Source organism: Monodelphis domestica, chromosome 2 (genome assembly GCF_027887165.1).
Source record: "Monodelphis domestica isolate mMonDom1 chromosome 2, mMonDom1.pri, whole genome shotgun sequence".
Taxonomy (NCBI): Eukaryota; Metazoa; Chordata; class Mammalia; order Didelphimorphia; family Didelphidae; genus Monodelphis; species Monodelphis domestica.
Genome location: NC_077228.1, coordinates 412761796 through 412788585, shown reverse-complemented (window position 1 = coordinate 412788585; position 26790 = coordinate 412761796). Strand labels below are relative to the sequence as shown.

Sequence of the window (26790 nt, the reverse complement as noted above, 5' to 3'; positions counted from 1 at the left end):
AGACCCAGCACTCTCTCCACTGAGCTACCTAGCTGCCTTCTTGAAAGGACCTAAAGGCAACGTAATTCAATGCGCTTATTTTATGGGGGAAGAAATTGAGGAGAAATGAATGGCTCTCTATATTATGAATTGTGGACTTTGAGCCCAACTCTTGTTGCCTTTGATTATGATAGATAAGTGCTAGATATAGAATCAGGAAGACTCCTTTCTGTTATCACTAAATGTTCTCCAGAGGTATATCATATCTAACTTCTCTAAGGTTCTATTCATCTTGACTTCTTTCTTAATTATTTTATGGTTAGATTTATCCAGTTCAGAGAAAGGAAAGTTGAGGGGCCCCACTAGTATAGTTTTACTTTTATTTCCTCCTGTAATTCACTTAACTTTTCCTTTAACAATTTGGATGCTCTGCCATTTGGTATATATGTTTAATACTGATACTTTTGTTGGTTCTGCCAATCCAGTTTCAAACATTATTTTAATATTGTTTGGAGTGGAGATCTTGGCTGAGTGCTTTTTTACTCTGCCATCTTGACTCTACCCACTGGTTATATTTCTTTATATGGTTTAGGTTCCTCAACTGTAAAATGTTGATAACATGTAGAATTTATCTCAAAAGGTTGCTATAAGGCTCATATTTGTGTAAAAATCTTTGAAAACCTTAAAGTAGTACATAAATGTCAATTAACCATTCTATGGGTCTGTGATCAGAAGAGAACAGGTAAATAGCAGATTCCAAGTACAGTAAGAGATTATTCCTTTTACTAGGTGTCAAACTCCTACCCAAGCAGCAGACTCCCTGGGCTCTGGTCACTCTCCCTGTATATTTTAAAGTTATTCAGTCTGAAGAAGTTTCCAGCCTACAGTCTCTCTGACTCCCCAAAGATTCTATGAAAGGAACTGATATGACCAGTAGGCACAGCCATCCAGAAATAAAGTTCCATTTATAAAACAATACAAGGTATATACATAGACCAGAGGGGTTATAAATACCAGTGATTTATACAGCATACCTGCAGATAAGACCCTTTTCCAATGTTCACTGGAGATTCCTGGAGTCTCTGCTTGAGAAGGAATCTATCTCATGGATAAGGGAATATGCAGAATGTCCAAAGAGGAAATGACCCTGCTAAGCCAAACAGGAATCTGAAGAGATCCACTGAAGGGAACAAATGACCTTTGTATCAGGATGAAAAAGCTGAAATGCCAACAGAAATGCAGATGGAGAACAAGAATATCATGGAGCATAGAGTCAAGGTCAGGCAAAACTATGAAAAAGAAGCTTTGGGGTTTTATACCTCTGTAGTCCCTGGAAAGATAGGCAAAAAATGTAAGACCCTGCCTTGACATGGAGCCAAAGAACAGGGAAGAAGAAATAGATATAGCAAGGAGCTACTTGCAATCCAGCACAAAACTATGAGGACTTTACTGGTTCTTCACCATAAACTTACATATAAACTTTTTCTATGTCCTTATGTATATAAAACAATTTTCTTCTAAAGCCTTGTTAGCTTGAGGTCTTGTAAGAGGAATTTGTAGGGTAACTATTGGTAATGTATATGCCAATGCTCAAGTTCCCTAGCTTTCTTCTCAGTGCTGGCAACAAATCAGAAAAGTGGTGTACCCAGCCCCTTTATATCAGATTGAAGTCTGAAAAAAAAAAGTCAAAAAAATAAAATTGCCTAGGGTGACATGAATTAACACTAATTGGGTCTCATACAAAGAATTAATTGATGACTGAAATTCATTCCATTCTGAGGAAATAAACTTTATTATAAAAGAATATAATAAGAGTAGCTAGTATAGTAATTAAGGTAAGGAGTTATGGCAAGTAAAGGTAGAGAGTGACAGAGAAAAAAGGTATGATGGAAGAGAATAAAAGGGAAAAGGCAAAATGTGGGTAGGGATTTTCAGGAATGCTTTTTGGGAGGTGGGGAAGCTGGGTAGCTCAGTGGACTGAGAGCCAGGCCTAGGGACAGGAGGTCCTAGGTTCAAATGTGACCTCAGACACTTCCCAGCTGTGTGACCCTGGGCAAGTCACTTAACTCCCATTGCCTAGCCCTCATTACTCTTCTGCCTTGGAACCAATACACAGTTACTTGGGAAGGGGTCATTTGTTGGAGCAGTTTTTGCCCTGTGGTTCTAGGGAACTGATGTCACTCTACCCATGGTTCACTTTGGTCTGTGAAGATTTACCCATAGTTCACTGTTTGTCCACTGGGATGGTGGGCAATAAGGTAAGTGGAATGTTAATGATATATGTTAAATACCCAAGCGCAACTTTGGGTCAAATTTTACTCTTTTCTGTACAGACTAAGAAAGCCAGTAAGTGTGGAAACTGACTAGGTGACTCAAACACTGAACCAATTATACTCCTAGTCAAGAGCCCCCCAACCAAGATTATATCTAAACATTAAAGAGAGGAGTTTTATCATAATTGTGAATTTAAGCAACTCTTATGTTTTATATGAAAATTAGCCCCATTCTAATCAACTAGTTATTATTTCTGTGTTCTTTTGATTGGTTTGGCAGGGTTTGTAGGCATATTTCAGCCCACATTGTAAATATTTGTTCACAATGTTGTTGCCTCCATTAGAATATAAGCTCCTTTAGGACAGGCACTATATTTTGCCTTTATTTATTTATTTATTTTTTATCTCCAGAGCTTAGCACAATGCCTGGTACATGACAGGCACCTAATAAATGTTTATTTATTGATAGTTATGTGTATGTTTTGCAAACTTTAATGTAATATATAAAACACTAGGCATTATCATCCTATGTAGTTTGTTTTGCAAACCTTAAAGCCTATATAAGTTCTATTATCATATATTGATCCCTTTACAAACTATAAAGCACTACATTAATGACAGCTATTATTGTTATCCCATGCTAAAAAACTATTAATGTATAGCACAGTGCCTAGTATATTGGAAGCGCCTAATAATTCTTTATTATCGCATAAATCAATCACGTTGCAACCCTTAAAGCACAGACTTTATTATTTGGTAATTCACCTTGCAAACCTTAGTTTTATAACCTCTTATCCCATGTAACAGCTTTAACAACCTTAAACCCTATATAAATGCTATTATCATATGTAAATAGTTTTCCATTATATAAACCCTAGCTTTTATACTATGTAGACAGCTTTGCAAACTTAAAGGGCTTTATATATACCAAGTATTATTATCAAATGTAGATGGATAATTTTGCAAACCCTAAAGCGTTATATAAAAGCTAGGTATTATCATTATTTATCCCAGATAGATCACTAAGTAAATCTTCAAGCCTATATAAGTGTTATATATAAATCGTTTTGCAAACCCTAAAGCGATATGTATGTGGAGCTATTTTTATTCTGCATATTCTGCCTCGTAGTTTATGACATGCACCGCTTGGCTTTCAATAGGAGACTCTTGCCAGGATGGTGCTCACTATTGCTCAAAGGCTAGGTAACTAGAAAAAGCCGACAAGTCTGGAAACTGCCCAGGAATCTACTTAGTAGGTGTGGTATACCGTGAAACCTGCCACAGGAAGACTCGGAAACAAGCTTTCTCAGTCTGCGGTTCGGGTGTGATCTAGCCACCGCGAGAAGAGGGAGGGAGAAGACGGGAGGGGGCGGGGCCAAACGACGATCAAGGTCTTTCTCACGAGGTTAACCGCAGAAGGGTCTGAAGACCCAGTCCTGCTAGGCGGACTAGGTGCAACTTCGGAGTGGGGGTGATCGGAATCACTGCAGCCACCACAGACAACCACGCCTTGGGGGCCTCGGGGAGGAGGAAGGAGAGACCTTTCACTTGAGGCCTACTCAGTCTCCGTCCACTCTGTTTCTAGCCCACGCCCGCCTCTGGGAACACCAATCCGCAAGCGGCCGGAAGTGACGCTCTCGGGGCTTCGTGGGCTGGGGTTGGTGGTTTGTGTTGAAGAACTCAGTCGGGGAAACCCTACCCCACTGACGGCGGTCCCCTCCTTTGGGATCCTGTGGCGGCGACCGGAGCCTGGGGCTGGATCCTGCAGGGAAGGGGTGGGGATGAGGCCCAGGCTCCCTGGGGCCTCTGGGGTATCCCCCAACCTCCTTTTCCTTGCTTTTCTGCCTTGGTGTTGGGCAGAGACCCCGACCTGGCTGTCCTCGACGTCCGTAGGTAGGGGTCGTGGAATCGCCGTTGGGTGCGGTTGGGAGGGTGGGGCGCTGCCAGTTTAGCTACTAAGGGCCCCAGAAAACCTCCTCTGCTGCCTCGACCCAACTCTGCTCTTAGCATCTAGGCCTTCCTTCTTGGAATTTCCCAGAACTTTAGTCGCTAGTCACACCGTCTCTCTGTGGTTTGTGTGGACTTTGAAGGGGAAGGAGAAGAAGGGAGAGAAGGTGAAGAAGAAGGGAGAGAAGGGACCAGAGTGAACCAATCCATCCTGACTGAGTGAAAACCGAGCCCTGGAGAAGTCATTTTTTCCCAAAGATAGGGGGTTTCCTCATTTTTGTTTATGCGTCCCAAACTAATGCCAGCCCCTCCCCTCCAAAGAAAACCTATCGAATTTGTCTTGTAGCCTTGGGGAAGGGGGATGGGCATTGTCCCCGTTATCTGGAGAATGCTGTTTGCTTGTTTATAAACAATTAAGAGTTTCGCTGTTTGAAATTACCCTGGAAATTATTTTTAAATTGAGGAAGGTTTAACCAGCCTTTCAGAAATGACCAAAAGGAAGATTTTTTTGTGTGTCCTTTTGTCAGTAAGGATTACTCCTAATTGTAATGGATGTAAGGTGTGCTGGGACCTAAGACTACTTTTACCTTTGTTGGTTATGGGTCCTGGGAACCTTTATTAGAATCACCCTTAGGTGCCTGTGCAAGCTTTGGATCTTTGGGGTCCTTGGGTATCTTCATCCTCTCGATTCTATGTATTGCATTGGGCGATTTGAGTATTGTGATTTTAAAAAGACTATTCCGAGATATGTTTATATTTTCTAAAAGTTATTTTTTTCAATTGCAGCAATTATAACTTACTGATATTTCTTGATAGGATAGGTACTTCAAATGTTTTTCTAATTAAATAAATGTTATGCTGTACAGTCTTGATTGTAAAAGTTAGGAAAGGAATTGATTATCCAGAAAAATGAAAACCCTCACATCCTCTTCCTTTGACTAGTCAGAAGCTTTTTTTCTAGCTCTCCTCTTGCACTTCCTTTCTTTATTATGACTTTGTCATCAGATTTACTTTTCCCAGATGTGAAACTTGACAACCACAATTTCCATTGATATAAACATTGAAAGGGTGAGATTGGAATCAAGAACCAAAAATCCTTGTGATACTATTTGAGGTATTTTGGAGACTCTTAAGCGAATTTTTTGTTGTTGTTTATTTGTTCTCTCTTTCTAACCAGTGGGAGGAGTGGTAGAATGGATAAAGATTCTGGTAGTAGTATCTAGCTGTTAGTGTCCTTCCAAAGCCTGCTACATGTGAGGGGAATAAAATGCATGACAAGTACAAAGAATACTAGACTTGAACTTGGTGCACTCAAGTTCAAATTTACTTCCTGTGAGACCTTATCCAAGCCATTAATCTGTCTGGATCTTAATATCTTCCTTAGTAAAACGAGGGAATTGAATTAAATAACGCTTAGGTTCCTTCCTGCTTGAAATCTGTGATCCTGAATACAAGTGGATACCAGTCTTGGGGGAAGGAGACTTACCGAACTGTAGGGAGGCATGCCCAGATTGTTAGAATGGGGTCTATTGGGTTAGCTTGGTGGAAAGAATTGGTTTTATATTTACTTAATAAGACAGTACATTCTTGTGCAAATAGACATTCTATAAATGTTTATTGGATCAAATAAGGAAAACAATTCCTTACATACTATTTCATGTGTAAAACTAACCCATCAGTCTAGCTATGCTACACTCTATACTTATTAAGTGCTGGGAATACAAAGAAAAGGTTAAAAAACAGTACTTGACCCCAAGGAGCTTAAATTCTAATAGGGAAGGTTGGCAATACATAAATGTATTATATATATGTATATTTTTTTTATAAAATGCATTATATTTATGGTGATAAGGAAGACTATACATATCTATATACAATATCCTTTCAATCATAAAAATATTTCTGGTTTATATATAATGATATAAACATTAATAAATATTTTGTGTTTATAAATGTTCCTTATTACCATATAATTGTGTGTTTATATCTATATATATGCATGTATGTGTATGTATGCATATATATCTACATACATATTTGTATAGATTTGTAGATAAATACATATTAATAGTTACCTCATAACCTTATGAGCTAAGATACTCAGGGAAGAAGGACCAGAAAATTACTTCTGTAAAAGATGCCACTTGGGATAAATCTTGACAGATTACTAGGAATCTAAGGTGAGACAGGAGGAGCATTCTAGATATGAGGCTTAGCCAGTAAGAAACAGTGAAGGAGAGGTGAGCCTGGCTAAGGCAGGCTATAAAAGTATTGCTATTAAAGCAGAGTTGGGTTTAAGAAAACTGGAAAGATAAAGGGACAGGTTGTGAAGGGCTTTCAATGCTAGAGGAGTTTATATTTGCTGCTAGAAGTAATAGGGAATAACTGGAATTCAGGTGAGAAGAGAGTTAGTTGAACTATACTTAGGGGGAAAAATCAGTTTGTTGAATGTGGAGGAAGGATTGCAGTAGGGAAGAGACTTGGGGAAATGTGACCAATTAGGTGGCCCCAAATGAGGGTGGTGGCTGTGAGTGGATAGAAGGGGAACATATTGCAAAGTGTTGTAGAGTTTAAAAATCCAATAAAATAAGACATTTATCAAGCTCCTACTTTGTGCCAGCCACTGAATAAGTACTGGGGATGCAATTGATGAAAAAGAAAAAAGTCACTGCCCTCTAGGAGTTTATAATCTGATGGGAGGAGATCACACAGGAGACAAGTTTCAGAGTAGAGTAAAGGTAGAAGTGGGAATGAATTGAATGAGAAAATGGAACTTGTACAGCAGATAGCTTCAGGGTTTGTTTGTGTAAAGTGCTAGAGCCTGGCCTTGAACTGGGAGTAAGGTAGTGCTGTGGATTACTTCAATGAGTGAAGTGGTTTAGTAGAGCAACTGGGTTGAGTGAGATATCCAATTAGAGAGAAATAGGATTGCCTTGATGTACTGAGGGCCCAGTTGAAATTAGGTAACACATTTCTTTGGGACCCAGTCAGTATAGTTCCTTTGCAGAAGTTAGGACATCAAAGTGAAGAGATCAGAACTAGGAGAGCCCTGCACCCAGTAACAGCTGCAATATTATTGTTCTCTGATCAATTGTGAATAACATCTATTCCCAGCAATACAGTGTGATAATGATCTAAAAACAGTTCTGAAGAACTTATTATGAAAAATGCTATCCACCTACAGAGAAAGAAGCATTGGAGTCTAAATACAGATTGAAGCATACTTTTTTTTTTTACTTTATTGGGGGTGGGGGTCTATGTCTTCTTCAGAACATGACTCATATGGAATTGTGTTTTGTGACTACACATCTATAACCTATAGTAAATTGTTTGCCTCTCCTGGAGAGGGAAGGGGTGAGAGTAAGAGAAAATTTGGAACTAAGAATTTTTAAAGACAAATGTTAAAGAATTTTACATGTAATTGGAAAAAACAATTTTAAAAATCTTTTTCATCTATTTTTTAAAATTCAAGATGGTTGTTCTTAGGGAATGGTAAAGATGGGGAAATTCAAATACAAAAATTAAAGAGTAGTAAGATCCATTTTAAAAAATAATTTGAGGAATTTAATGAAGAAGCAGAATTCTTACAGAAGGTGGCAAAAAATCAAGGTCATGACTATACCTGTCTATATTTGAAATAAAATGAAAGAGTTGTCCTGCTTTGTGTACTAGTGGCTCCTAGTGGCTGTATTTCTAGTTTCTAACTTTACTGTAAGTAATGTCTGAGGAAAGTACTATTTCCTCTATATTCTGTGATTCATTCATTAGACCCATCTTTATTATACTAGTCTTTTCCCCCAACCCTTGCTCTTTAAGCTTTTCTCCTTTTGACTACAGTACATTCTGCCCTGGAAGATATGTTAAATTTCATTTCAAAACTTTTCCTTTTAAATTTTATGTTCAGGATGTTACCATTTTAACACAACTGTTTGAACTGTTTGATGGTGTGTTATACTGGGTTTCATTTGGATTTTGATTTTTTCCCCTACAAAAATCATTCATATTAACTTTAGAGGTCATATTCCCTCCCCCCCCCCCTTTTTTAGAAGTAAAACTAAATAGACCACAGTAATAGAGTGTTAGACAATATAGGAACTCACAGCATTTTGGAATACTGCAGTTGTTAAATGACAAGAGAGATATAATGTGCCCAATTTGAGGCACTGTAAAATAATAATGAAATTTGGCTGTAAATAAAATAAATTCCTGTTAATGATTTTTCTGCACAATGAATTTTTTGGTATATTATTTGCACCTTTGATATAAAAAGTTTTAGTCACATTCTGCATTTTTTTTTAAACCCTTACCTTCCGTCTTGGAGTCAATATTGTGTATTGGCTCCAAGGCACAAGAGTGGTAAGGGCTAGGCAATGGGGGTCAAGTGACTTGCCCAGGATGGCACAGCTGGGAAGTGTCTGAGGCCAGATTTGAACCTAGGACCTCCCATCTCTAAGCCTGGCTCTCAATCCACTGAGCTACCCAGATGCCCCCAACACATTCTGCATTTTAAATATTTTTTTCATATAATTTCAGATTAATTTTGTAGCAACATGAGAAAATTCAATGACTTTATCAACCAAGAAGTTCTTTGAACCCCATCATGAAATAATACTATGATTAAAATTCTCTGGAAACAGTATCTTAATTTATAATTATTTATTAAATAATAAAAGCTGTTCCTGAGAAAGAAAAGGCACCAGCTATGTATGGCTGACCATTCCCTTAGCAGCCTCCTCTCAAGCCAGCTGGGCAGCTAGACCTTGAGAAAACAAGTGCTCTCTTAACCACCTTCTCTGTCCAGGGTTTCCAGGCAAAAACCACTACTTCTTCCTCCCCCTACTCCAGTTTATACTCTTCTTGTCTCCATTCTTGTTCAACAGGGGAGTAGGAGAAGAAGCAAGCTGTAGTTTCAGTTTTAAGATTAAACTATCTTCCCTTTAAGATCCAAAGGTTGTCTTAGGGTGCCGAAGAACAAAGTACATGAAAGTGTTAAATTTTCACAATAAGTAGAGAGAAAATAAGTTCTAATTCAACAATTTGATATGGGGATGACTTTTGCTACATTATATTAAGACCACAACCATTGCTTAAAACAATAGCAATTTAGATTTTTCACCTCCCCAAAAAACTTGATATATTCTGGACATTTTTCATCCAGCAGGCATTGTTATTTAAACAAAGTAATCATGTGTACAGTTAATAATGACAGCTAACTTTTATTTAGTCTTTTAAGATTTACAAAGATAACCAGCATATATCAGTATAAACAATAAACAAAGGAATCTATATTATATGTTTTTTGTATGTATACATCTGAAGAATCTGTATAAAAAGATTGTTTAACCCATGGAAACCTATGAGAGAAGGTAACAGCCTAGGACAGAGCCTTAGGGAACACCTCTCAAGGGCATAAAATGGATGATGAGTCAGTAAAGGAGACTTTAGAGGGAGAAACCAGCAGTTAGGAAGAGAGTAGAAACAGAAAAGAGATACTGTCTATGAGAAAGCTCTTCTTTGGACCTTCATACAGGGTAAATGATCAGAAATTACTTTTATTACTTCATTTTTCTATTCTGTGTATCCTCCAGGTCACAGGATGGCATTTAAAATGAGAAGGAACCTTAAAAATCATCAAGTCCTTCTCCGGACACCATTTTACAAATGGGAAAACCAAGGCAAACAGAGCTTAAGTGATTTGCTCAGAATCATACAAGTAGTGAATGATGTGGATTTGAAAGTTGGTCTTTCTCACTCACAGTTCTGTTACCTATTCACTGCACTATGCTGCCCCTCTGTTTTGGCATTTTTTAATGCATTTTTTGCTTCTGGGTGATCAAGATCTGCTTCTTTTCCAACAGAGGAAGATTTTTTATTCTATTCCTTACTCTTCATTTCCTTGTTCCTTTTGGGTCCAGAATGCTCTTTTCCAGGTAGTTTGAGATTTTACTCTGTGTAGGCTATATAGACAGTTCTTGCTTTATGTAAATTTGCATTACTTAAATTCAACCTTTCAGAAAGAATTCTGAATGAAATCTTTATTCTAACAAAACAGCTTTATTAACTGTATATGTAACCTAATGCTTTCTCCTTCTCTCCTTCTCCTTCACTTCTGGGCCCTGTGGCCTCCTACCTCCTCAATTAAAAAAAAAAAGAAAGAAAGAAAAAGAAACCCTTCAAGTGAAAGCAGACCCAGAGGCTGAAGAGGCCACCAGAAGGGAACTTGACTTGAGACCTCTGGGACCCAAAGAGGAGATCTTTGCCCTGTGTCCTCTGTCCATCCACTTCTGTATCTCCCCATGTTCCTCTTCCCGATCTCACTTCTCTGTCCAAAGGCCCCCCATATATCTTTGAATTGTGTGTATTATAGACCTCTTCCTCCCTTTTTTCTTTTCTCCCTCACTCTCTCCTTTCTCCAGGTCCTTAAATAGAGGGTACAGAATAGCCCCCTTAGGGAAAGCAATCTATCTGTAAGACATTCACCAAAGGTTTTCTACAAGTTAGCATGATTGGACACTTCCAAAAAATTTAGTTAATATTTTTTGAGAAGATAGTAATGTATTTTTCTTTAAAAAAATTTTTTTTTGTAGTTTCCAAGCACGTAGAAGGTACAAGGAATGGGAATTTGTTTTAAATTCAGTTTTGTTATAACTTGAAATTTTTAATATTCATATACTAACATGAGACGCTTTTCCCAAAATTTGATCTGAAAGTAGCTATTTTTTCATCTGTTGTGTGACTTCAAAAAAAACATGTTTAATACCCACATCATTTTTCATGTGTTAAAAACACAGTTTGTAACATCAAAAGCTTCTCTTTAAACCTACTCATCCTTTCTGTCTTAACTTTGGAACCTCCAATCTGTCTCTTAACTGGCTTTTAGGATAGGACATTCATATTCTTCCTATAGGCATACATTATTCAGCTGTGGTTGTATGTAAATCATATCTGTCTTCCCTTTCTTTCCTTTCAGCCTCTCTCCTTTTGACATTTCTTGACTATCTCATCTTAGTCTTCAGTTCCAAACTCCCCTTACATAATCATCCTACAAATATTTTTATTACAAAAATAAAAAAGAAACTGAGATGAGAAGAATTAACAGTAATTTACATTTATATAGCACTTGGGAAGATTGCAAAGTGTTTTACAAGTATCTCATCACAAAAGCTCTGGAAGATAGGTGTTATTAGTATCCTTATTTCGCAGGTGAAGAAGTTGAGGCAGAATAAGGTTGACTTGGCCAAGGATCACACAGCTTCTAAGTATCTGAAGCAGGATTTAAATTCAGGTCACTGATTTCAGACTATCTACCATAAGCTCTAATTTAATCAAGGTATACTTAAATAACATTTAAAATTCAAGATTATACATAATTTGACCCATAATCAAAATGAATGTGTATGTTACAATAGGTTCTTCCTCAAAAGACAGTCCAACCTGTTGTACCTTTGTTCAGCTTTGAGCAAAACTGATTCTTCAATTGTAGTGTCTCTTTAAGGTGCTTTTTCCAGTGGACTAGCCCTTTGGTTTATTGTTCTACCTGCATATCACAGCCAGGACAATAAACAGTTTTCTTACCTGTAGTTTTCCTTATGTTGATAATTAGGCCAAACACTTTGGGGGTGATTGTGGATCTTACTTAAGGAGGCTATGAAGTGTTCTAGAACTTAGCACATTTTTATCCACAAAAAGGAATATCTGGAAGATTTCAACCTATGTAGGAACTGCCCTTTTCCTTGGGAAGACAGCATAAAATCAACTGTTTTCAAACAAGCAATATTCAAGAATGAAGTGAATCATAGGACACTAGCATTAAAGGGGGTTAAGAAAGATGTCAAATAGAAGATAGAATTTTGAAAGAAGCCAGGAATCAGAGATGAGGAGGGAGAGTATTCCAGGAAAAATAAATAGCAAGTAAAAATCCCCAGAGGCTAAAAAATGGAGTGTCTTGGCCTAGGCAGGCTAGGCAGCAGCTGTCACTGAATCACAGATTATATAGTTACCAGGACTTTTCTTTACTCTTTTTTTTGAACATTTGATTTTCTACTTACTTTTGATTCATTATTCTTTTTTTAGGAATCAATATTATATTTCCTTACCACCACCACCACCACCCCAAACTCTCATTGCCCCTAATAATGTAAAACCAACCCATATAATGGGCATGTCTGAAAATTTATGTCTGTCTTTCATCTATCTCCTCTCTGCCATGAGGTAGTAAGGATATGCTTCATTAGTCTTCTGGAATAGTAATTAGTCATTTCATTGATCCTAGTTCTTGAGCCTTTCAAAGTTGTTTTCTTTAACTATGTTGTAGTCAATTGTAGTTTTTTTCTACCTTTTTAAAAAAAAAAATCCTAACTTTACGATTTAGAATCAGTTCTAAGCATCAGTTCCAAGGCAGAAGAGCAATAAGGGCTAGGCAGGTGGGGAAGTTGACTTGCCCAGGGTCACACAGCTAGGAAGAGTATGGGGTGAGATTTGAAACCTACTCCTCTCTCATCTTCAGGCCTGGCTTTCTATCCACTGAGCCACCTAGCTGTCCTGTGGGTAAGTTTTCCCACTATCTGTTCTAAGTTCTTTATGCTATCAATTTTTTTTTCTTCTCAAATTCATTTCCCTTCTAATTTCAGTCTTTTAGCTTATGCTTCATTTCTCTTGCCTCTCTTTGAAGTCCTTGAAGCCAAGCCATTTTCTCCCCATAGGTTTTGCTAGTAGTTGTTAATGGGGTTGTCCTCTTCTGGGTTTTCTCTTAAATCATTGTATTTCCATTTGCTTTCATTGTGTTTGGTTACTGACAATTTTATCCTCAGTTCCTGGATTGGGATCTCATGTTCAAACCAATCTCTTGTACCATTACTGGGTTGAGTTAGCCTTGTTAAAGTCTTGCTCCTCCCCTGTCTAAGTGCTGCTACAGATGTGGATGGAGTAGTTGGTGTGTGTGTCCACATTCTGCCTCAATCCCTGCCTTCTCTCTTTTCTATGGTGGTCCATTGTGTGTTTTCAGACCTGAGTTGGTCTCTCTTTTTTTTCCCCTTCTCTTTCCATGATCCTCAATCAAGAGTCCAAGTAGGATATTGGAGATTACTGGTGTCAGACATTTGTGACTCACATGCTTGCTCATAGGATGATGACATGGATATGTTCCCTTCAGTCTTTTAAAAAAATATTTTTTTAATCTGGATCTCCTTATTTGTTTCAGGTTTTAAGTGAAGAAGGCACTTAGGCACAGTTTAACTACAGATTGGCACTGAAGATTTGATCTCTATTTTTTTCCAACCTGGGCTTTTTTTTTTCCTCCTGAGAGAATCTGGTGGTTTTATCATGGTGCCAGATTTAGTAAGAACATTTAGTTGGCTTTTAGCTCTTCTGCAGCCCAAACATCCTGAGCTCAGGTGATCCATCAGCTTTAGCCTTCCTAGTATCAATGAATCAACCAGTCAGTAAACATTTATTAAATGCCTACTATGTGCCAAGAGAAGAGACAAAAAACAGTTCCTACCCTGAAGGAACTTATAGTCTAATGAATTATTAATAAAATTATTATTAATAAGAAATCCCCTATTAGTGGGGATTATAGGTTCTACCATACATACTCTAAAAGTTAAAATTAAATCTCAATAAGAATATTATATTTTAAGAGATTTATTAATGATCATTAGAAATCAAGGAATTAAGAAGATACAAAATAAAAACCACATGCCCATGGCTGGTTAGCTATTTTTTAATCAACCCCACTCACCACCATCAATGCTGATACTACATCAGAGAGAGCAAGCCTCCAAAGCCCACATCCTTTATCCTCTGTCTACAGGAAGTACGTAATAACAGGAAGTTAGTGGGCTCTTGGGATATGTAGTTCTTTTTTTAGGGTAACAAATTTTCAATCATACATTCCCCCCCTGAGACCTGTGGAAGACTAGTCTCTCCAGTGGGTCTTGTAAACATACCAACTTTGAAATTGCAATAATTTGAGGATAAGAGGAAAAGAGAACAAAACCAACCATTGCTAGGTGCATTGACAAAAAGCCAGTTAGGGGGCAGTCCCCTTTTGGCATAAGAGTATATATTAAAATTAAGTGTTCAATCAACCACACCTAAAGTTCATTCTGAATCTTCTTAATGTAGTTTGTGGTCTGTGGAGGCATCTTCATTGTGCCTTCTAAGAGTTTATTTTCTGGATTTGAAGAGGTATCATGTTTCTTAACCTAATTACTCTCAGAATTTTAAATTGGCAATTTAAAATAATAATAATACATTCCCACACAGGGATCACTTAGGGATGCATGGCTGAGTTATGAGGTATATGAATCAATTGGCAAGAGAAATAAAAAAATATTTTTTAAAAATCCAAATAAAAAAATAAGTTCTGGATGAAATATAGACTATCAAAGTCTTATGTGTAAAAATTCTAAGTAAAGGAAAAATAAATCCATAACAGGTCCTTGAATCAGGGCCCAATTAAAATGATTTAAGCAATTCTGCATTTACCCCGTCAGTAGCCAGGACTATAGAAAGTTTGCCACACCATGAAAGACAGAAAAGGGACTAGATTATAGGAGCCAGGTAGGAACCAAATTTGAGATATTTGGTAGAATGTGGGATAAGGAAGACCTGCCTTTAACACATGTTAAATAGCTGCAACCTCAAACCCCAAACAAGCTCAAGTCCTCTTGTCTTTTTTTTTTCATGAATCCCATTGGGATTTGTTGGTCTCTTTGACCTTGTGCTCGATAGGCACTATGCAGTTTAGCTTTGTGCTTCTTTGGCACTGTGCAATGGCTCTTTTTGTATTCTCTTGTCCTGGAATGAGACAGAATCATTAAGCAAAGTCCCATAATTCTTTTTTAAACAATCAGTGGCATCATTTTTATAGTCTCAAGCTTTTGGGGCATGCATTGACATTATAGTGAATATATTTTAAACTTACATTACTGAAAAATCAAAAGAGTTAAAGAAAATCTTCTCAATGCTGGTGATGTGCTTCAAATACAAAATGGAGAGAAAAAATAAAACTTAAATAGTATATTGTACATGCAAGCAAAAACAATAACAAAAGAGTTTTAAAAACCAAAAATATATAGCTTACAATCATTGACACTTGACACCTAAGGAAATGTAGAAGACAAAGGTTTCTCACCAAAAATGAGATCCATTTCCTCTTCAAACCTGGCCATGATCTAGTGTGAGTACAAGCAAATGATTTTCACAAAGTAACAGTTTTTTATAAAGAACAATAGTGCAACATGTTATGCACATTCAAAAAGTATCAAAATCCCCAAAATTATAATAGCCCATTTAATGACAATAGCAAACAAACCCGCTATCATATTTCATATAAGTTGCTGTATGACCCCCCCCCAAAAAAACCCTATGAACTGATGGATACTTGTCACAATTTTTACAGATGTAGCAAATCTTTCAATATTGGCAAGTATATTTTTAAACAAAGTAAAACCTTTTTGGATCTAGAACATCATCAAGAAATAATAGATTGTTCTGGTGGAAGTAAATTAAACTGAAGAATTTTGCAGGAGCTCTTTTTGGCTTTCTGCTTCATAGAAATACCTTGGTAGGAACATTTCTTTGTTTCTCTACCTTTATTACAACATTCTTTAAAATATAAATATAAAAAGTCTCATCCATTCAGAAACCACTAGCTAATTAAAATTATTTCTGAAGACCCCTTAACATTACAATTAAATTCGTAGCTTATTAAATTCTCTAAAGGTTGTTAGCCAGGTTGACTCCATCCATCATCAATGTCACAATTAACAAATGCAAAATGGGGGTTGGAGGGAAGGCTGTTTATGGGATTTTACAGTTTTTTACAATAGTTTGTTCAGTAGTCATAAGGGGAAGGTAACACTATATCTAATATTAAAACACAGATTAAAATGATTCAGTGTAACAGAACAATATTGAATACATTTAATATATGATGAACTTACAACAGCAAAATACAATAAGATACAGAGACTTTCATTAAAAAAAAAAAGAGTCTGAAAAAGCTTAAAATTTCACCTCCAGACCCTTTAAAGTTCCTTTTTTCTAAAATTCAGATCCCTGTTGTCAGCACTGTGATATCTCCCATAGTGAGGGAGAACATGGGTTTTAGGAATCTCAAACTGGGAAGGCCCAAATGACAAAGGGTTGTAGTGGGATGGATTTCTCCCTTGAATCTCAAGCAAGATAATTGAAAGGATCAGTGGTAGAAAGAAAAAACATCCTAAAGCTGGAAATTGTTTGAAATAGGTAATGCAGTGCTCTTTCATAGAATACGCCATGATTGTAATCAATTTCCTGTTTGGAAGAGTCTCTTCCTTCTCTCCGTCCCCCCTGAGGTAAAATGGTAGTTTCCCTAGAAGGAGTTAGGAGGTTAGTCATTGCCTAAGAAAAAAGACACCTGTTTTTTTTGTTTTGTTTTTGTTTTTTGTTTTTTTACCATCTGCCCTGAGGAGCAACTCCAAGGACTTCTAGCTTCTTGGTTGCAGCAATCAGCCCAGTAGAGGCAGCAACAGTGGTCAGGGTCTGGGTGGAGGCCAACTTAGGATTGGAGCTAGAGATCAGGAAGAGGATTTCTGGAGGCCAGGGGCTGGGGCTGGGTGAGTGATCCTGATCCAGAAGATCAGGAGGAAGAAGTATCAGCAATGCCAGAGTCAGCAGCGAGGAAGAAAAAAGGAGGAATGAAGGACTCAAGCAGTTGAAGGAGAGAAGCAGTTTAGAGTTGGAGTGTTCGAGGGTGGTTGGGGTGGGCAAAAAGCCTTGGCAGGAGAAATGTGGCTTAAAAAAATTTTATCTAGGCTATCTTAAAAATTTAAGATGTTCTTCTCTGACTAGTGGTTGCCATCAATGTAAAAGTTAAAATTAAATCTCAGTAAGAATATTATATTTTAAGAGATTTATTAAGGATCATTAGAAATCATGGAATAAAGATATAAAATAAAAACCATGTGCCCATGGCTGGTTAGCCATTTTTTAGTCAATCCCATTCACCACTATCAATTCTGATTCTGCATCAGAGAGAGCAAGCCTCCAAAGCCCCCACCCTTTATCCTCTTGTCTACAGGAAGTATGTAATGACAGGAAGTCAGTGGGCTCTTGGGATATGTAGTTCTTTTTTAGGGTAACAGATTTTCAATCATAGAATACATCAGACCCTTTCCCCCTGTGCAGTAACCAGTGGAGGTTGATTCTATGCCTCATTTCTGTCCTGAAAGACCCAGGTTGAAATCTTCCTTCAGGCACCTAGTTGCAGAAGTATTGCTGGCTTGAAATGACCCAGGTTAAGGCTGTAATTTTTTGGGGGGGAGAGGGGAGACTCTCCTTACATGGAGAAATGAGGGTTGAAGGCAGTGAGGAAAAGGTTGGTGAAAATGGCTTCCCTCACTACTCCCTTCTGGAGTCCCTGAATTACTTGAGGGTGAAAAAATGGAGATCTCCCCTCAGTGAAGACTTGCCTTCTCTATAAGGAGAGATCTGAGGGACCTCAATCTGGATATGTGCTGCTTTGGGGCACTCACAAGCCTCCCCTCGGGTCTTCTTGAAAACTGGCAACAAGATGGAGTCTTCCAGTGGGCTTATTACTCTCTAGATATAAACAAACAAGATTGAATTCCCCATCTGACTGCTTGTTAGATTTAGTTGTTGATTAGGGCAAAGGGTCAAGGTTAGAGGGTTCTGGGTCTCCCTAAATCTCTTTCTAAATAAAACTAATTACTGAAGTACAAGGTTTTCTCATAGCCAGGGGAGAGGTGGGAAAAGGGGAGAGTACTGTTCACCGATTTGAATCTAGTATCTCAATAGTTCATGGAATGAAAGTCTTTGAAGAAATTAGGTTTCTTGATAGGAACCTGATGTTTTGATCAAGAATCCTCAATGTTAGGATTTCTGTCAGTGACAGAAATCTCCACAGGTGTCTTGAAATGACCCAGAGAAGTGCTTCCTCCTTCCACTCCCTTCTGTGTCTCAGCACCCAAGACCTTGCTCCTCAGGAGAATTTCCCAGAAGTCCTTGTTCAGTTTCCAGCTGTCATTCCTACATTCCAATTTCCCCCAAGGGTTCTTTTGTCCTACTCCCCTCCATTACAAGCCTCATCTATCAACCACAAATTTGCAAAGGGTTGCAATTTTTTTCTTAAGGGAGGGGACACATTTCAATGCTCTAAATAACTCTAGTAACCTGGCAAAGAATTAGTTGGGTGGAAGGGAATTAGGGTTGGGAAGGGGAGGAGACAAGTCAGCTTAGAGTCCAACAAACATGTTATCTTTGAATAGTGTATAAAGAGAAAACCGTATGCTAGAGTTATGTTAGGAACCGTATGCTAGATTATGATTGACTTGAATCAGAATTGTTAGTTACACATAACTTACTCTTCTGATCATTGAAATGTGTGCCTTCCCTTTAAAAAAAAAAGAATTTACAGATAAACCGCAGCAGCCACTTTTTCCTTCACACCCTGAATGTTGTTAGTCACCATAAACCTTTGTGGTTGATAGATGCTTAATGTGCTCTTCTGAGAAAATTGGTCTCTTTTCCATTTCATTATTTTAATTTTTTTAAATACCCCATTTAATTGCTGTAGTGTATTTAGAATTTATATACTTATATTCAGTGGCTTAAAATATACTTTTGAGTGACATTTATATCTAACCAGCTCTAACACCTTCCTCTTCACACAGTCTCCCAGTTTTCCCTGCCATCTTCATTACATGCTGAACTGTGGGATTAAAGCTATACCCTCCCATCCCCTGCTTTGGAGTAATGCACATTGATCAGAGTACACTAGAGCTAGCCAACTGACCATGCTTCTCTTCCTTCCTGACATGCTCCATCCCTTTGATTTCTTGCTCTGGGAACAATGGACCAATGCTTACCATTGCTTCTGGAAAGGACATGTCAATTAATTACCCTTTTGCCACCACTTCAATCTCCCAGGCCACCATTCCCCCAGATATGTTTTCTTCTCTTACTAGAATTAAGTTTATTGAGGGCAGAGAGTCTTTTTTTATCCCCAGCACTTGTCAGAGTGTCTGCCTTAAATTCAGCATTTAATAACATTTTTTAAAAGTTGTTTATTAAACTTCTTTCACTCATCTTTAGACCAGCATAGACAAATTAAGCCCACAAAAAGAAATGGTTCATATCTCTGCCTTAACCTGCATAACACATGTAGATTATTAACAAAAATGACAGAAATTTGAGGAACAAAGAAGATATATGGAATGGAATCAGTAGGTGCTATTAGAAAGATAGCCAGAGGAGCTGGATAGGACAGAGCTAAAACTAGTGAGAGTATTTGCTTTTTAATTGAGTGTATGGGGACTTCAAGGACCAAAGACCATAAAATCATAGTAAGTGACATATAAGGTCACAAAACTAAGTAATAGATGAACATGATTAGAACTAAGAGCCAAGACTTATGACCTCCATCCATTTTCCCACCATCCCAAAACCTAGGTGGAGTGTGGATTTACAGATAGAGGTGTGCAAAAAAGGTCAGAGCTTATCCATCTTCAGATCTTACAAGAAAACTAGTCTTCCATGTACAAGTGAAATATTCCCATACAAATTCATATTTGTGATGATATCAAGATAAAAACTGGAATCAAAATCATCAAAAGTGGAAAGAATCTTAGGAATCATTTAGAGCAACCTCACAATATTACAGCCATGAGGATTTGGAAAAAGAGAATATGGATGGATTGTAACAGGGAATGGAGGTGAAGGGACAGAGGGAATAGGGAGGGCTGGTGAGATAAAGGGCTGAGAGATGATCTGTGAAATTCTCTTTTCCTCACCCTTCAAACCCAAGAGAGAGGTAACCCTGAGCTGATATTAAGGCAAGGATGAACAGGAGCTGTGTCTCAAGGAGTAGGCTTCTGGGGAATAATGGAGTTTACTTCACTCAAGGCTTGGCTGGTATTTCTAACCCCAGAAGTCCCACTAGTCCAGCAGGCTGACAGTTCCTGTTGGCTTTGTTATCAGCCAAAGCTAAATGGCTACCTGGCCCATCACCTTCTCTTTCTTTTTTCTTCTATGATGTGAATCTGACTGCTTGTTTCTTCAATATAAAGTTGTTTAATAGTTCAAGTAATAAAAGGGGAGGGGGGTTGTGGGAATAGAAGACCTTACAGGTTGTCTTTGTCCTCCCTCGGCCTCAGCTTCTTTTTCTCCTTCTCTAATCATTATTACTATACTAAACTAAACAGATATCAAGTGTCCTTCTTGGGAAAGTCAAAGTATGGGAAGGGTCTTTGGGGTGACCCTGTGAAGTTCAAGGGATCAGCCCCTTTCAGCAGCAATTGTTCTTTTGCTTTCTTGTATTGATCATCTAAAGAAATCAGGCTTCTCTCTTCAGGGCAAAGGAAATGAAGACAAGGTTTTGTCCCCACAGGTTGGGATCTCAAACTTTGGCCCTAGCTCCTCACTCTCCAGAGTTCAGAGGGCAAAGACCTCTTTTTCCCCCCTTTTCTCCCACAAGTCTCTTCTGCTGCTCCAACTGCTGCTCCCCCTCCCTCCCATCTAAAGGATGGTTTCTCAGTCTCAATGGGCAGAAATACAAAAGTTTGAGTCTCAGTTTTCCTTTCCTTAGCCAAAGAATGTCAGTCCTCTCAAGCTTTCAAATATTTGAAAGTGAAAACCATATTCCCCTTAAGTTATCTAGGGATGTTTACCTTGTAATTTCTTGAACTAATTATCCTATGATATAGTTTTGATTTCCTTCATTATCCTGATAAATTTAATAGATTGTCCTGGTCACTTATCTAGGTAGATAAATTCTATTTTATCAGTGTCCCTTCTAAAATGCAGTTCCCCAGAACTAATCACATTGTTCCCTATGTGATCCAGCCAAAGAAGGTGACAGTGAGACCATCAGCCTTCTCATTTTTAGACTCTATGCTTCTATACATTACTTATAGTTGCAATGGCATAGTATTGACCCTTTTTGAGCTTTATGGTCTGTGTCATTTTCATATGAACTACTTTCTAGCAACATACTGTAAATATTTGGGGCTAGGTCTCTATTTCCTCATCTGTAAAAGGAAAGCTAGATGACCTCTAACATCTCATGCTTCTCTTGGTTTCATGAAAGCATTGTTTAATTTACTAAAAACATTTTATTGATGTGTGACTTGAATTTAACTAGTTCAAATTGTCATTAAGTTCATAATTATAAATCATATTGAATTAATAATTCCATAATGACCTGAGATTTACTATAAATGAGAATTTATTTTATACAAGTTAAAGCTCAAAATATAAAAATTTCTGTATTCCTTTCTACTGTTTATGTTGCTAAAATTCATTTCTTAACATTTTTATTTAAAATAACTGAATTTCTTACAGTGCCTGCACCAACTAATGTTGAAATAAAATCCTACAATTTGAATCCTCAAGTATCTTGGAATTACCCAGTAATGTCTCAGCCTCCTAATTTCACAGTGGAGTTAAAGAATTATGAGTAAGTGTTATTGTTTTGCTAAGTTTGTTTTCTTTTTCTTTTTTCCCTTAGTCTCAAACACAAAAGGATCTCTGGCTAACTTCATATTGACATAGAAAATCACAAATTAACCTTATTTATGTTGTATTTTTATTTTGTTAAATATTTTTCCATTTTATACTTTAATCTGGCACCAGAGTCCTACTTGGGCCAGAAATTTCATCCCTCTGTTAAACAATTCTAAGGCTCTTGAGTAGATACCGGTGAGTATTACTTATAGGTAATTTCTTAGAAGAAGCTCCTATGCTGTTCTTTCCCTGTGTTCTTCCCAGGATTGTATAGGCCCGTGTTGGCGAACCTATGACATGTGTGCTGGAGGAGACTTCTCCCCTCCCCCTCTCCACACACCTGAGGGCATTTCTCACATGACCTGCCCCTCTGCCCAGAAGCCCAGTGGGAGCAGTTCCTCCCTCCCCTGTCTGGGGTAAGGTGGGGAGCTCACATATAGCATGAGGATGCAGTTTGGGCACTCAGTCTCTAAAAGTTTTGCCATTACAGGCCTAGGCTATCAACAACCTCTCTTAATGCAGCCTCTCAATCAGTGTATAGTTCTAGGCCTTCCTCTAACCCTTTCCCCACTCCTCAGAAGCCATTATTCAAAACCGATTCACTATTTATAGCATTGTTCCTATAGTACTCACTGTTTTCCATCTGTATTGTTTTGGATATGGTTGTTTTCATGGAACTAGTTAATGGTATTATGGAAAATATTCCTATACTCTGTATAGGTATTAGAAGTGCTTATACCTATGTCTTTGGATAGATGCTATCTTAAGGCTTTCATTATTTTTAATGAAATTAAATTTTTAGTACTTCTACACTCCTCCCTATTTGGGTTATCTCATTTAATGCTGTCTACTATTTGGGTATATTTATGTGATGACTGTAACAAGTTGCCTTTTTTTTCTTTATCAGGGAAGGGAAATGGATTGAAGTCTGCACCAATATTTCTCAAAAATTTTGTACCATATTTGACCATGTTAAAAGCCCAGATCTTTCTTATTGGGCCAGAGTTAAAGCTACCATTGGACAAAAAGAATCTCCTTTTGCTGATTCTTCAGTTTTTAAAATGTGTAAACAGGGTGAGTGTGAACATAAAATCTCCTAATAGAAAAAAAATTTTAACCCTTACCTTATGTCATAGAATTGATCCTGAATATCAGTTCCAAGGCAGAAGAGCAGTAAGGGCTAGGCAGTTGGGTTAAGTGACTTGCCCAGGGTTATACAGCTAAAGTGTCTGAGGCCAAATTTGAAGCCAGGTCCTTCCAACTCCAGGTCTCATGTTGTGTCTGCTGAGCCACCTTGCTTCCTGATTTTTAAATGTCTTTTTATGTTTTTGAATGAATAAAAAAGTATTAAGGACTTGTGTGCCATATGATGAGTATTCAAATATCAAGTAGAAAGAAGCCTCTGCTATTCTAAGAATTACCCCTTCATAAGAGACATTAAGACAAAGAGAAGTAGTGGTCAGGAGAGGGGTATTTTGAAAAGGGATAATGAGTAGAGCCATAGGACTTGTCCTTTAAAGGTTTGGGGTTGATTTTTGATTACTGTTCTGAAGTAAGTTTGAAAAGCAGTAGGGAAAAGGATTGCACACATGATGGTGTGAAATAGCAATAGCAGAAAGCAGCATTGTTGTTCTGGGTCAGCACTAGTTATGAAGAACTCTCACCAGTCAGAAGTACAGGTCCCTATAGTGGGAGCTAAAGAACTGGGTCCCAAGTGAGGAGATTCACAATTTTTTACTTTTGCAACATTTTCTAGAAATGTTACCTCCATGAAAGTTGAGGGTTGACGGTATGCATGTTCAAACAAAACAAATCCTCTTAATGGCTTTCCACAAAAATATATATGTCTCATTCTGCATCGTAAGTCTTATCCCCCCTCTGTAAGGTTTAGCTTGTTTCATTATTGGTTCCCTAGAATTTGATGGGGTCATTTTTTCAAAGGCCTTATAGCCTTCAAAGAGGTTTATTTTTACAGTTATAAATTCTCCTTGTTCTGTTCATTTCTTTCTTTATACATTTATAAAAGTCCTCAAAATTGTTCATTTTTCTATTGATTGGATGATATAAATTCTTCTAACTCTCCTCACTTCACTCTGCTTCAGTTCATATAAATCTTTCCATGTCTTTTGAAATTATTTCCTCATTTCTTATAGCAAAATAGTACTCCAGCACATTTATATACTACAATATGATTTGTTCTTTGATCTGACATTTCATTCTTTTTCAAAAGCTTTTTAAAAGATACGTGTGTGTATATGTATATACATATATATTGCATGATGATCAGTAAATTAGATATATATTGTTTTCTGCCATTTCTTTTTATTGATTCAAAGATTAAGTGACTTGTCCAGGGTCACACGGAAAGTATCTGAGGTCAGATTTGAACCCAGGTCCTCTTAACTCCAGGCCTGGTGCTCTATTCACTTTGCTACCCAACTGCCTCCATATCTGTTTCTGATTCTGAACTATTTGACAATGCTAAGTGAGAGCTTTATTTTCTTGTCCTTCAGTATCTATGACTATTTGCAAAAGGCAGAAGCTACAGTACCCACAGAGACAATTGATAAATTGAATCCTTAAATGTATTGTTTCCCTGGATTCTTTGCTGTCACTAAAGAAGAGAACACTTAAAAATAAGCCTTCAGAAACATGGCAAAATAGCAAGAATGTTGGATCTAGGAATCAGAAGAGCCGTAGGGGTTGATGTTGCACTGCTGTTCCTGGGGCTTTGAGGCTTACTTGTCTTAGTGATATTTGGTTGTTGGATGATGATAATGATGATGGTGGTGGTGGTAGGAATGATGAGCTTCTTCTCTACAGATATTGTTGGAAGTAATACTGGTCTTAGGTTCATTACAATTAGTGGGGCGCTTGGACTCTGGATCCTGTCAATCTTCTGGGGTATGAGGAGAGAAAGAGGTGGAGATCTTGATCTGTCTGGTTTATGTCATCTCCTATCTTTCATGATACCATACTGCTTCAGCTAGAATGGCTAGTCTGCCCATTGGTGGCAGTTGTTCAGCAATTAATGGGGAGAGTAGTCCCTTTCTCTGTGGAGTTTGCTCTTCAGGGTAGTGACTGAGAATCAAGCTGGGAACAAGATTGGTTGTTAGCGGGTTGTTGGGGCTGCTATTCTTGGAGTTACCGGGTTTATCCAAAAGAGAAAAAAATGTTAAATGAGTTCTATGCTAAGTTCAAGAAGATTTTTCTCTTTGAAACATAACTTAATATATATTCAGGCCTATTATGCATTGTACCCATTTAGTTTTTATTTGTACTTAAACATATGATGTGTTTAGAATTTATGAAGTTATTCTCCTTGGGGAAAATACCCTGTAATTCAGATTTGTCATTCTATCCAACTTTAATATTTAATATTCCTTAATATTCCGATTTGGTGTCCTTTAATTGGATTTAGGAAAGAGACCTTCAAAAGTACCTTTGAGAATATTTTGCTCAAAAAACAATAGTTAGTAGAATATACCTATAACAGAAAGGAACTTCAGTAATTTCTAGGTAGATAATTTGACAATATACCAGAAGTTCTTTGACTAGAAAGGATGTTACTGGCAGAGAAATTTTTCATTATGCTTTCTACTACTTATGTGATCTCGTAACCTCTCTTGGCTTTAAATCCCTTGCATGCAAAATAAAGGTTTTAAATATGTGATTCTTTCCAACTAAATTATGACATTGGACAGCTAGTAAAGAATGTGATAAGACAAACAGCCTTTTGATATTAGCAAAAATGAAAAATGGAATCATGAATCAATCCTATACTTAATTCTGATAAAGTCTGGAGTCAGGAAAATTCACCTTCCTGAGTTCAAATGCTTTTGGTCTCAGTTTTCTTCATATGTAAAATGATCTGGAGAAGGAAATAACAAGCCACTCCAATATCTTTACCAAGAAGACCTCAAATGGAACCATGAAGATCAGGCCTGAGTGAACAAGAAGTTCTGTATTAGTAGGCAGGTAGTGTGATAGAGGCAAGCCTCTATCACAGTAGGTGAAACAGTTGATAAAGTGCTCAGCCTGGAATCAGGAAGACTTGAATTCAAATATAACCTCAGACACTTACTAGCAGTGTGACCTTTGGCAAGTTACATAAACTCAATTTGCCTCAGTTTCCTTGGCTGTAAAATAACAATAGCACTTGTCTCTCATGCTTGTTTTGAAGATCAGTGAGATATCATTTATAAGTCACTTAGCCTAGTGCCTGGTATGTAGTGGATATTGCTATGTGAATGCTAGCTATTATTAAACATAATATTGTAGAAATGATATTATAAATATGATTAATAATAGTAGCTAGTATTTACATATGTCTCTGGCATTAGAGATCTCATTATTGTTGTTAGATTAACATAATCAAAGTGTTTTGTAAAGACTTGGAGCATTCCAGTGAAGCCAGTCTATTAATGAACATTTATTAAAGACTTATTATATGCCAAGCACTATGGATATAAACAAAAGCTGAACCAGTTCCTGACTTCAAAGAGCTTGTATTCTCATGGACTAGAAATTATACTTATTCTGCTTTACTTCAGAGAACAGAGATAGGAGCAATAGATAAAATTTGCAGCTAATCTAGTTTAGCTCACTGGAAAAGAACAATCAGAAGTATCCAAAATAGAATGAACTACTGTAGGAGAATAAGGACTTCTTTATCTTCTCTTGAAGGTCTTCAAGCAGAGGCTTTATAACTACTAACTGTCAGGGTTATTACAGAGGGAATTCCTATTCAGGTATGAGTTCTGGATGACATTTGAGTTTCTTCCAGTGCTAGAATTATGCATTTGTTTTTAAATTGGTCAAGGATTCCTAAAATTTCTAGTGCAACACTCTCAGGAGACTAGGTTTGTAAATCCATATACAAAGGTAAGAAGGGTCAGCTTACCAGCTCATCATTTTAGAGATGTTAAGACTCGCTGTCAAATTTTCTCCACTGAGAATAAGATGGAATTAAATTGCATAAGGAATTTCCTGAGCGAATTTTGCTGAATGTTAGATTACAAAGGAAAGTTAATAAAGTCTTTTCTGAATAGCTTATAGAATGATTTTTTAAAAAATCCTACCA

General features: G+C 37.4%; 1 protein-coding gene across 2 annotated transcripts in view; it reads left to right on the top strand.

Moving 5' to 3' along the window:
- Positions 1–3599: 3599 nt before the first annotated feature.
- The window catches only part of IFNGR1 (interferon gamma receptor 1), a 34365-nt gene continuing 11174 nt past the window's right edge, over positions 3600–26790 (top strand). The window contains exons 1-3 of one of the 2 annotated variants that reach the window (XM_007484619.3): positions 3600–4145; positions 21546–21660; positions 22615–22781. In XM_007484619.3, coding sequence (XP_007484681.2) covers positions 4034–4145; positions 21546–21660; positions 22615–22781 — 394 coding nt within the window. In that variant the 5' untranslated portion in view covers positions 3600–4033. Of the gene's footprint in view, positions 4146–4213; positions 5314–21545; positions 21661–22614; positions 22782–26790 lie in introns of those variants that run through there. The other variant, XM_056818871.1, reaches the window with a different exon arrangement.